Source organism: Anneissia japonica, unplaced genomic scaffold (assembly GCF_011630105.1).
Source record: "Anneissia japonica isolate Jap-2015-1 unplaced genomic scaffold, ASM1163010v1 scaffold288117_len521816_cov214, whole genome shotgun sequence".
Classification (NCBI taxonomy): domain Eukaryota; kingdom Metazoa; phylum Echinodermata; class Crinoidea; order Comatulida; family Comatulidae; genus Anneissia; species Anneissia japonica.
The window spans coordinates 111,138-123,852 of NW_022685717.1; the positions used below are offsets into that span (position 1 = coordinate 111,138).

Below are 12,715 nucleotides of genomic sequence, written 5' to 3' on the forward strand. Positions count from 1 at the left end.
GGGCCTTCCAAGCATTAACTAAGAAGACTATTGGTTCTAAAACCAACTGTGCAAGGAAGATAAGATAAACCAAAAAACCAATGAGGTTTATCACAAAACTATTTTGTCTCTCCAAATAATAGAGGGATTTAGCAATGATTGTTTCATGTATACTTGGGTATACATGAAAAACATTACAGTGCAATAGCATATAAAAAGATAATATTATGGTTGTGAAAACAACCACCCACTGTTGAGAAGTAAATGACTAGGAAAGGCATTATGATTGTTCAAAATAGTGTTTATTTACTTATCCTTGGATTGTATGCTTTGAAATTTAAGTGATCATTCATAAACCTTAGCTGGCCCTAACATCGCTGCATACTTCGCAGTTTGAAGATCATCATGCATACCTAACCATGCCGTAGATGCGCAGGGACCTAGGCCTAACTTTGGTCGAAAAATCTCAATGTTTGCGGCCAGTATCCTTTACAGCATTAGCAAACCATTAAGGCAAAAAGTTTAATTTCCAATCAATTTGGTATAGTTTACTAGGAATTATGATATTTACAGCAATAAACAAGAGACAGCTGCGATAGCAGTCACCGTGTAAAACACTTGTTCATATTCGACACCCAAGTTAGGTCATGTGATGCCCATCGCTAAATCCCTCCATCAAAATATTTACCGTTCTTTCTGTTCCAATTTTATAAACCATTCTTCCACTTCTTTGGTGTTCATTTTATTAATGTAATACACATAAGCACATTCCTCAAATGTTAGCCCATATTTCTTCATAAATTTCTGAAAGTGAACAGATATATAAAGATATAAAAGTTCTTATTTAGGGTTAAGAGCTGCCCCATCAGAAGGGAATTTCTACATCACCTCAGCCAGAGCATTATTATGGCATGTCCATGTGGATGGAAACCTACACCTTAAAACACTGATCAAAAGGTAGCATAGTCCAGCCTACCAAATGCTGATACAGATGCAATTAAATGCATGTGTTAGACGAGGGAATGTGAATGAGGTGTAAACACGGCATCAGGAAGGAGAAAGCTACTAAGGTGATTGCAAACATGCCATTGGGAAGGTGAAGACTAATAAACAGGGCAATTGGGAGTGGCTAATGATTATGGAAAAGTGAGAATGGCAAAGAGACAAACTTAACTCAATTGGTCCTATGGGAAATTAAAGCAGAGCCTCTGGAACACACAAGAAGGAAATCATTCTACGTCATAATACCATGTGATACTATTCCGTAGCTGTCAGTAACCAAAAAGGCGCTCCACCGGATCCATTGTCTCCACTGACCAACCTTTGATCCTAATTTCTAACGTAATTATTATGTTAATGTTCACTTTTAATATCAAAGTTAATTATTATTATAAAATATAAGTTTGATAAACTAATATATGGTGAGCTTTTGTGTTTTTAGTACATTTCGATGGTAAATTATTAGGTTTTAAAAATCCTATTCTATATTATTAAGATTATGAGGTCTTTTAAGAATTTTTTTTATTAATTTAATTGTTCTTTATACTGGCTTTCCTCTTCAGTAACAAATTACTGTTCTCCCAGAGGGCCCAGTACATATAAAACAGTCCACGACAGGGGTCGAGTGAACCAATACACATGAGCATTTGTATACACTGGGCCTACGGTTTATAGTCCTTATCCTAGAAGACTTGTTCCACCACCAGAACAATAGAAGCGAGCTGGCCGCAAACCTGTGCAGATATTGTTGGCTATGATCACATTGCCCCTGCCCTCACTGCTCGGCCATTTGGCTCGCACAAATTTAGGTCATTTGGGTATAACGAATGCTTGACCAACATCTGGTTGACAACAAATAGTGCCACCTTGCATGGTGCCACCATTGGTACTCTATACAAGAAAAGTAACATGAGTTGTACCTGCACGTCCCTTGAAATCTTTTCAACATCAAAATCTTCATCTGAGCTTTCGTCGTTTACCATCTCTGTTTCTGCTTCTACGTTTTCAGTTGGTATTCCAGATGTCTGTGTTTCTTCTTGTTGAGTTGTTTTCATTTGTGTCTCTATGTTTGATTTGCCAGTTATACTTCCAGTGGAGGATTCTAAAGAAACATTGATTATAAATTGATTTTTGATAATGGTAAATATAAAAACAAAATCAAATAATAAATGTGTGAAAATAATAAATAAATAAAAGGGAACCGTAATAAGTCAATCAATAATAAACTTGAAACACCGCTATTCATCAAGTAGTGCTGTTTATTTAAATTTTTGTTGAACTTTATAAATGCTGTTGTCTATATACATGTTCAGTTTTTATTCTTTTAAATTTAAGTGAGTCAAAAGGTCCCTACCACCGCTTTTGAATTTAGATAGATAGATAGATAGATAAATAGATAGCTATATAGATAGATAGATAGATAGATAGATAGATAGATAGACAGATAGAAAAATAGAGCTAGCTAAAGCTAAACATTACGTTAATATGATGTTCTCACCATCTGAGCTGAGTTGTATCCTCGGCCTTCTTTTATGTACAGGTGTCCATGTTCTGTCCTCATCTGTATCTGTGTCAACACCTACTTGCATATTTTGGGGTGAAGGTTCTTCATTTTCTCCAGCCTTTGTTGCCATGGACTCAGATGAAGACCTTTTTCTTGCCAGTCTATGATTTTTTACAATTTCTTTAAATTCAGGCAACCTGTCCTTCAGCTTTTTCAAATATCTATCCTTCATGGACTGCCATGTATGGATTGTTATCTAAAAATAACGGACATAAATTTCTATTACTAAAACTGACAATATAATGAAGTTTCCACATATAATTAGGCATTTTAAACCTTTTGGAGTGGTTGGCGCGACAGTTTTGTTTTGGTCTCTCAACCTCAAGGTTGGGGTTCGATCCTTCTCTGTACATTTTGTGTGTCTTGGGACAAGAAGGCACTTTACCTATGTTGGTCTCTCTCCATCCAGAAGTATAAATGGGTACCAGATGGTTCACTACTGGGGAGGAAAAATGTGATATGGAAAGGAACTGGCCACCCTACCACAATGCCAAGGCTGATGGGCTAACAGTTCATTCTGCTATGTTCAGTATGAATACGGGACTACCTTTACTTTCTGAAGGCTGGATTGGATTGGATTGGATTTATTCGGTGTAAACACCAAGGATAGCCCACGAAAATCTAGAAGAAGACTTATTTCCAGTGGGGTCCTTCTGGTGGAGATTGGGCAGTACCCTGGGAGAAAATCCCCTACTCTTTTCCAAAGAGTGTACTGCGTTCTTTAACGTGCACATGGGCTATAAATGCACATGGGACCAACGGCTTAAACGTCTCATCCGAAAAACGGTGCGCTATTATAACTTGTATTTCAGCCCTCCAGCTGAAACAGAAGGAGAGGCAGCGATGGGAATTGAACCAGGGACCTAGAGATCTCCACGGTTCAGCGCACACACAGCGGCTACCGCCAGATTAACCGACTGAGTTAAGCTCCTCTCCACAAGGCATGATTTATGTGACTGATGTTAACATTAACTGATAACAAAAGAGTGAACATTTACTGGCAACATACATAGACAACATAGCAACATAAATAGAACAATGAATTTGGGAAAAAAACATTCATATGCCACTCAATTAAGCTGAGGAATAATCTGCACCCAAATAATTTGATTTAATATAAAACTTTTTCTTCTTGCTTCTCGTGTTTACCAATTTTCATTGGTTTTTGTATGTAATTTCCTAATACAGTATTATATTTTAAACATTTTTTAACTGGATCTTAATGAAGAACAATGTCAAATTGATTAAGCATCCAGAATGAAGAAAAGATTTTTAACATTCACAAGCAACAAAAGCATCATTCACTGACAACAAAATCATCATTCATTGACAACATTCACTGACAACAAAAGCAACATTCATTGACAACAAAAGCATCATTCACTGACAACAAAAGCATCTTTCACTGACAACACAAGCATCATTCACTGACAACAAAAGCATCATTCATTGACAACAAAAGTATCTTTCACTGACAACAAAAGCATCATTTACTGACAACAAAAGCATCATTCACTGACAACTTGGCAACATTCACAGACAACAAAAGCATCATTCACTGACAACTGGGGCAACATTCACTGACAACACTGGCAACATTCACTGAAAGCAGAGGCAACATTCACTCACAACAAAAGCATCTTTCACAGACAACAAAAGCATCATTCACAGGCAACAAAAGCATCATTTACAGGAAACAAAAACATCATTCACGGACAACATAGGCAACATTCAACAAAAAATATGTAGTCTATAAATTTATTACACTTCACATTACTTTGCATTTTTATAAATCAAAAACATAAAATATATTAAAGTTAACCTTTGTGTCTTCCATCTGTTTCCAAATGCGATTCCCACCGACAAGCAATCCTTGATGTTCTGCAACGTACATCAATATCACGTTGTCTTCTTCAACAGTGTATGCATTTCGCCTGTAATATAAATAAACGAGTAAATGGCCAAAATGAACCATTGACCTTACTATGCAGTAGTTCTATGTCCAAAGTCAACCTCTTGAGCATTTTGAGAGTGCATGCAGTCACTGTAATCTTTAGCAACAGCTTTTCATTATAATTATATATTTCACCACACAATCTTTTTTATATTCATACTATCCAATTACATAACATTCAACTATTGTACAGCTCTTTTTTTTGCAACTCTATATTTTTGCGATTTCACCATTTGAAATATTTTGCGTCCTTTTATTTTCATGATTTTACGATTTCCAGTTATCTTTTTTAACATGATACAGAAACCTACCATCATGTTCTTTTAGCCTACAGTATATTATAGCTAGAGGTCTCGATATTCTAGCAAACCTATACCGTCTCCTGATTTTTAGCCTAGCTACCTTAGGTAGGCCTTCAGCAACTCCAGCCTGTCAACTAAATCGATAGTTCACATTTGTGACACTCGCACGATAGGCAGAACATTCGTAACAAAGAAGAAATAACATTAATTAGCAAATACTGTAATGAGAATTCTGTATTGTAGAAGAAATACAATGCTGTGATTTTGTATTTTTAAGTAGGCATAGGCTTAGCTAGGAAAATAGACCTCCATTGGTACTAGGCCTACTCTGTCTGCCTGCGTGACGTATGATTCAAACATGATGTACTAGAACAGCTGAGGGTAGCTTAACATTTTCAGAATAAGAATATGATGTTGATCTTTTATATAACACTGTATTTAACTTTTAAAATACAGTAAGTAAAGTTTATTTATTTCAGTTGCATCCTTACAATCAGGCAAGCCACAGCAGGCTCATGAGAGACTTAATCTAAACATAAACATTAAAAGTTCAGAGCAAAAGGTATGAAATGGATTTTTTTCAAATAATGATTTAACCTTAAAAACTCAATGCTTAACATTTCAGTTACAAAGAAAGTTTGACTATTTATATATTTTAGAGAAATTCTACTATCATTCAGGTTGTTAAGGTACAAAATAAATCTTGCAATGCATGTAGCCAGGTTTATGAAAGGAGGATCCCACCCCAAGTCCATGAAGAAGCAAGACCGTTTCCATGAATTCCTTCTTTATCGAAGGAATATCAATTCTATGTTAGCTAGACCTATAGACTTGTTTTTGAAGATAAAACTTATAATCCAGAATTTCACGATTTTCATGCAGCCTCAATTTTTGTGATCTTTGTCTATCGTAAAAATTAAGGGCACACGAAAATAAAGATAATACAGTATGGAGATTTGCCAAAGGTCAGCGAGAGAGTTGTAGCATGGTACATGAAGCTAGCTGGTCAACTGTAAAGACACCACAAACTTATAGTCAGTAAGCTTGTTTTATTGGAGCCAACATACGGACATTGGTCAAGAGGACTATTAGCACTGTGAAACTTGCTAAATTGCATGGTGCATCAAGTTGGTCTTAAATTTATATAGCACAAAATACAAACAGTCTATGCCCTGTAAACACAAGTGTGGAAATGTTTGGAAATGTGAAAGAACAAAAAAATAAAGATGAAAGTTCCAAGCCAAGCCAGCACCCAAACCAAAGTATGGGGATATGCCCTCATCGCTAACAAGGGATTGATATAATTAAACTCTGGTCAGCATCTGTTGAGTCTCGGCCATCTCGGACTCAGGCGCGCTCCTATCCTAATTAATGCTAATAAATCTCACTGGTATGGAAATAAAACAGTGAAGTACAAGGGCCAAAGTAAATTTTTGATTTAACAGCGAGGGCCGCACCAAAACTTTGATGCTTCCAGTGAGCTTTCAAACACTTCCAAGCACTGCTTTTAAACCACTTTATTCTCAGTTTTACTGTTATGTTTTATTGTAGAAGTGGTAAAGAGCAGTGGATTGAGATGGATGGGTCATGTGCTGAGAAGGGAAGATGATGAACTTGTGAAAAGAGCATGGTATCTGGAAGTGGATGGTATACTGTAAGAGGAAGACCAAAGCTTACATGAAAAGATATGGTGAAGAAAGAAAGCTGTAAAATTTGGTCTAAATGAGGAGGATGCTCAAGATAAGAAAAAGTAGAACATGGGAGTGTCATCATGGAGTGAAAGTCAGTAACCTTTCCTATGAGGGAAAATGCTGATGTAAATGATGATTTTTTTCTAGCTAATGTTGCTTGGCGAGCCAAACACATGAGGTTTTTAATTCATTTTGCGGGCTGCAAAAAATCGCTGTCGGACCGCATGCGGCCCATGGGCCACACTTTGGCCACCTGTGCTGTAAATGGTGACTTTGGTCACTGTTGGGCCACGCGTGAATAAAATTCGCTCCCGATCTGGATACTAAGGTTGAAAGTGTGAACTTTTAAATCACAAGAAAAGCGAAACATTTCAACTAAAATTAGTTTTAAGATGCAGTTACCAAGAATTCTTCAATGCCCTAAAAAACAATACAGAAAAATATTAAAGCCCCATTCCCAGCAAAATACAGACTATTTCTCATAGATTACCATTTCCTCGACGAATTCTTTATACCACATTACAATAAAATCAAGAGAAAACACATACAGATATAAAAGAGAAAAAATTAATTGAATGCCTGGATAATCCATTAAGTCTTGTGTTAGTACACCAGACTTATTTCCAATGGGGTCCAAAAACTAGGTACTAGGCAAATTCAGAGGTTGCAGATGAAAGTGCACCAGTTTACTGGCTGCAGAGGACATGAAGTGACCCTCACGGGAGGAGAAAGTTATTGAGAAGTGCAACATCTAGTCCCGAGCGCATAGACCTCATTTATTTGCGCTATATAAATCCATCTATTATTATTATTATTACTATGTATGTATACTTTATACAGTCAATAAAGTGCACCCTCTCAAAATTTCAACTTACTTATAGTCCTTCAAATCCAATAGACATCCCTGTTTGATACAATCTCTAATGTATCTTGAGTCGTAGCATTCATCACTAAAGCAAATATCTGTAGTTAAGTATAACCTACATTGAAAAAAAAAAAACAAAGAAAACATATCATTAAGGCCAACTCAGACAGCTTCGGCCGACGCAGCCCTACCCGATTTATCGTCGGGGACAGTCTTAAGCCGTCGTGAGAAATATTAAACACGTTTAATATTCTACTACGCGACTGCCCCCGACGCACACCATCGCGTCTGCGTTCAACTCACACAGACCCGACGCGACAACAAATCGCGTCGGGCTGCGTCGGCCGACGCTGTCTGAGTTGGCCTTTATAGTGCTTTTGGCAAATGTGACCCAAGATCATAAAAGGGCTGTAAACTCGCACCGTGCTGTATTGAATAGCCACAATTGGCTGTAGAACATGAATTTTGAGAGAATTGGTTTTTTGTGTAATCAAAATAAAATATAACTATTATTCTAATCATTCTAAAGTTTGAGATAATTTCGAATGGGAGTTTGCGAAAAATGAATAGAAACCTGCCGAAATCAAAGGCATTTTTCTCAAAACATGATTTAAGAAAGTTTATAAGATGACAATTTTTAAAACTGTCAAAAGTTTGCTTCCAGACACCTGATTGAATTTATTTAACTGTCATTTTAAAGTAAATGTTCTATGCCATCATAACAAAAACTCAGTTTTGTCTGAGGACGAGTTTACATCCCTTTTATGATCTTGGGTCACAAATTAAATTAATTCTGTTGTAAATAGGCTGTCCTATTGATTCGCAACCAGCGCCAACCTTGTTTTCATTTTCATTTAATTTATTCTGTCCAATAGAAAACACCTGACATGAAAGCGAATCACTGGCAGATCCAGAAATTCTTAATAGATGGGGGCGGGGCAGAGGAGGAGGGATTTCTACAGATAAGAGGACCCACCCACCTTAGCTCCACCACTCTCTCCCCTCCCACCCTGTGAATCTGCCACTCCATGTGGCACTTTAAATGTACTGGCCTTTACCCTGGTCAAAAATATAGGTAGAGACAGAGCCTTTGAAATCCATGTAAAAATCTAAAAAAATGGTGTTACTACAGCAATTTAGCTTACCTGATGGTGTCCGGTTGAATTTTGGAAGTTACAGCTCCACCACCATACTAGAAATTATGATAAATGAGTTACAAAATATAAAAATTACATTTTTTTTTTGTATTTTCAAACATTTGATTTCTAGTGACATTTCTAAATATTAATTTTCAATTTAACAGATGAGTTGATAAATTTATATACAATAAAATACTGCAGGACAAATTCAAAACAAAAGAGCAAGGTAGTTATACCTGTACACAATCGTCTTTTTTACTCAAAATGTTTATAATTATTTTGAAACATTGATATTATTTTAAAATGTTCCAATATAAAAATTACAACTTTACGAATTCTTTTATCTGTTAACATTCAAACTCCAATTCTTACAATTATGAATGAGTTGGGATGGAAAAGATTGGTGGAAAGATGGAATGAAAATCTTCTATTATTAACTTTCAAATGTCTTAAAGAAAAGGCTCCTTCTTATTTGTGTAATAAATTTATCTTCAACAACAATAATCACCCTCAATGATACTAGGAATAAGTCTAACTAGAAATTGCAAATTGCAAGTGAAGTGCTGCGAAGTACAACTGCATATAAATGCTCTTCGAACAAAATTATTTATGCGAGTCAAGTGAAAATAATGAATAATAAAAATATAAGAAATATTATGAGACACAACCCATTGTCTATATTAGAACACTTCTCATTGGGTAACAAAGTCGTAATTTTTCATTTTTGTCAAAAAGTGTCTATAGTGGTGAATTATTGCTTAGGTTTTACCTAATACCTCGCACAACTCGTTACTCGCGTTGTGCGAGGTATCAGCTGAGATTTGTGGAGTACAATTCAAAAAACAACTATACTGTAGGTCTAATAATGAATTATTGTGATGTTAAATAGACAATGTTAGCTATCAAGGAGTTTTTCATTGGGACCTTCGTTGTTTTTCATTGGGACCTTCGTACCTTCAAGGCTAGGCCTATACCATCCTAGCTAGTCTAGGCCTAGAGTAGGATAAGGCTAGCGCAACAAGCTGACGTTGGTACGTGTTAGTTAGTCTACAAACTTCGCCTAAAGTAATTGATTTTACCCGGCAGAACGAAAGAAGGAAACTCCGCTTTTCAGTAGTCTTAGGCCCTTGTTTTTTGACAAACAATGACCTTTCAGAGGTCAAATTGCTGTCAAGAATATGAATTGGCTGCTTCGCAGCAATAACAACTTGATTGAACAAAAATGGAATCGGGTACAAGGCAAAGGACATTTTTATATCGTGCAACTAAAGCATGGAACAGCCTTCCAAATGAAATTAAAACAATATTTAATGAACTTTCCCTAGTCTTTTAAAAATCATTTAAACAATATATAATTTTAACTCTATTTACTCTCTTCTTGACAAAATATGGTATCAAAATTTTACTGATTTTCCTTTTTGCCTCTTCCTCTTCCCTTTTTGTTGTTAGTTTTAAGCTTTTTCGATGCTGTAATTTTATATTTACAGTATGTACAATTTGTTTTTTCTTATACTCATCAGTTTTTGTTTTAAGTTTTATTTATTTTTTTCATTTTGGTTTCTCTTTTATTCTTTTTACTTACATGTGATCCACTTGTGATACCAGTGCTACGTCACTAAAGGTGTTATCACACAAAAAACAGAAGTAAGTAAATAAATCGGCTGATTATAAAACAACAAACTACTGGAAATGTGTGTATACTTCTGGCTAACTGATATGAACGAATGTATTACTATAAGAAAATCTCATATTTCTGCGTCAAATTTTTAACAATCAGTTCAGTTTAAGTTTAATAAATTCTGATACAATAAAATAGCATACTTTAGTGAGAGTAAGAGTATATTAATTTATTAATCAATCAATAATTATGGTGAATACAGTCGGTATTGAGCTAAAAATATTCACAGCGGCTGGAGATATGCTACCGTACAGTATTTCTACTTCCATTTGCTAAATATATTTTAAATAGCATTATATCACCATCACCCAAAGTGCCAGAATGTGCGTGTGAAAATACTGGCCTTGCAGATCACCCCCGATGGGCAGTGAAAAACGAACTACTGTATGTACTGGATGTTATTAGAACAAGAATAACTAGGTAAAACTACAATACTGTACTTAGTCCTGTCATCGATAAATAGGCGTATGTTTCCACTCTGTAAGACTAAGAGTCATGTCATTTATATTATATAATATAGCCATATCAAACAAGGACAGAATCATGTATCAAATTCTTGGCATAGGCCTCTAGGTCTTGGTTAGATTCTTCACTTGGCGGCGGTCTACACAGGGAACAAGTTCGCCAGTATTGCATCGCAAATCCCTACACAAAATAAAAGAATTTCTACACAAATAATTTACTGAACTGAATCGCGCAAGTTCGCAATACAAAGTTTAACAACAAAAGAAACATTGCAAAAGTGACTAGAAATACATTTTCTTTAAAAAATGGAACTTTTGAATCGATCCCTAAACTAGTATGCTGTCACTTGTGTGCATAGTACTTATTCATCTGGGTTCACTTTGTTGACTATGATTTTCTGTGGAGTACTCTATTATTTTCATTCGACTGGTTCGTAATTAGATTTCGTTGACAATAAAAATTAACATAAGCTAGAGTGCATTATTCAGCATCTAAGTTATCCACATGACCAAAACAAACATAGCCAATTTAGCAACAACATTTGAGTTAATTTACACACATGAAGTTGAAAAGTAAATTGTAGGCAAACAGTTCAAAACAGGATGAAAATATTTTTAATGCATGCAACATAGTTTTTAATGACGATCCGTTCAGACTCCCACCGACAATCAGCAGATGGTGTCGCCTCATCTATCACTCATTCGAGAAATCAATTATCAATTCAATTTCAACAGGATAAAAAAAAACAATGCAATTTAGTGACTTCAAATACATTTTCTTTAAAAAAAACTATAAAATTAAACCAGTTTTTATACAATATCAACTATATTTTTGCCAAATAAAAATAGTCCTTCCTCACAGATAAAAAAAACCCCCTGAAATAATCTATTGTTCTGATCAACAACAAAAAAAGAAAAAAAGGAAAAAAAAAAAACCATCCGAATTCATCGATGAAAAAAAAATTAATAATTATGTATGTATTTATAACATATTAAAACAGAATGTATCAAAAAAAGAAACAAAGGAAACAAGAAAATACAAACCTCATGTCTGCTTCAAGCACCTAAAGACAGTAACGTGGGAATCTTTGTGGGAACGTTCCTCTCTAGAAATTATACTTCAGTTTATATATTTTTATTTATTTATATGTATTATGATTAGAAAAATATGGTAAATGAACATAACAAACAAGAAAACAAACATATGACAAACTATCTAGTGACTATACTTTTTTCATAAATGCTTAAATTAATTTAAGCATTTATGAACATGCAATCAAAATATATACTGCAACAGACGCAAGCTTGTATGTAACTTGTAAGGAGGATGGGGGGGGGGGGGGCCAGACTCCAAGCCATGGGGCGAGTTTGCTAGGGGGCGAGTTGACTGGTTCTCCCTGCGGATGATGGATCTACCTGATCCAAATGTTGAAGGTAAGGCCTGCCTCCTAGACATTCCCTAGGCCTACCCCATAAGCTAGGCACTAGGGGCCTAGGCCTAGGTACAGGGCATCAGGAGGCCTACTATACTAGGCTAGCTAGGGCGGCCTAGTTAGAGGCTAGTGCCTAGGCCAGGTAGGCTAGGCCTAGAGAAAATTATTTGATTCTCAAAAACACCCCATCTTACTGTACCTCTATCAAGCGTCTTAGCTCAACTCTTTGCTCACATGGCCTCATATAAAAGTTCAGTGGTGCGCCATTCTCTTTCGTAAATAAAACCTCTGAATGACTGAACTCGCTCGAACTCCCTTCCATCTTATTTTTGTGTTTGGCGGCGCATGATGAAAAATGACAATAATATGCAGAGAGGGCGCTAACTTTACATCAGTAAACAGCAGTAACAAACAACCATCAAACAACAGAGCTCTAGAGCCGAAGATAGAGAGAGCTGAGTTTGGCCAACTCTGTTTCACGGGATTCGATATACGTGCGTGTGATTGGGTGGATCGCAATCACATGACTTACACCGGCCACGTTATCACCAAAACAAAACATTAAAGATAATACACGCGCATGCGCCTGGGCTGTTTGTTAACGACATGGCGTCCATGCGCCAAGTTGGCCAAACTCTCTCTATAGT

At 35.9% G+C, this 12,715-nt stretch overlaps 2 protein-coding genes across 2 annotated transcripts; both read right to left on the reverse strand.

Annotated features, from left to right (window-relative positions):
• Positions 1-4,532, reverse strand: LOC117112055 (telomeric repeat-binding factor 2-interacting protein 1-like). Its single transcript, XM_033255115.1, has 4 exons — positions 4,365-4,532; positions 2,477-2,738; positions 1,899-2,080; positions 1-783 (listed from the first exon to the last, which is right to left on the reverse strand). The coding sequence occupies exons 1-4, from the start codon at positions 4,515-4,517 to the stop codon at positions 664-666; spliced, it is 717 nt and encodes a 238-aa protein (XP_033111006.1). The 5' UTR covers positions 4,518-4,532; the 3' UTR covers positions 1-663.
• Positions 4,533-7,360: 2,828 nt separating this feature from the next.
• LOC117112397 (telomeric repeat-binding factor 2-interacting protein 1-like) lies at positions 7,361-12,495 on the reverse strand. The gene is made up of 3 exons (XM_033255473.1): positions 12,268-12,495; positions 8,500-8,546; positions 7,361-7,469 (listed from the first exon to the last, which is right to left on the reverse strand). Exons 1-3 carry the CDS (start codon positions 12,388-12,390, stop codon positions 7,361-7,363), a joined length of 279 nt encoding a protein of 92 aa, XP_033111364.1. The 5' UTR covers positions 12,391-12,495.
• Positions 12,496-12,715: the final 220 nt, after the last annotated feature.

Bases quoted from the DNA above. Each gene is read 5' to 3' on its own strand.
- LOC117112397 (XM_033255473.1), bottom strand. From the start codon at position 12,390: ATGGAAGGGAGTTCGAGCGAGTTCAGTCATTCAGAGGTTTTATTTACG. The intron at 8,547-12,267 runs GTACAGTAAGAT...CATAATTTCTAG, and splicing joins AGCTAAGACGCTTGATAGAG to TATGGTGGTGGAGCTGTAAC. The intron at 7,470-8,499 runs GTAAGCTAAATT...TTTTCAATGTAG, and splicing joins ATTCAACCGGACACCATCAG to GTTATACTTAACTACAGATA.
- LOC117112055 (XM_033255115.1), bottom strand. From the start codon at position 4,517: ATGGTTCATTTTGGCCATTTACTCGTTTATTTATATTACAGGCGAAAT. The intron at 2,081-2,476 runs GTGAGAACATCA...ATGTTTCTTTAG, and splicing joins GATACAACTCAGCTCAGATG to AATCCTCCACTGGAAGTATA. The intron at 784-1,898 runs GTACAACTCATG...GTTCACTTTCAG, and splicing joins AGATTTCAAGGGACGTGCAG to AAATTTATGAAGAAATATGG.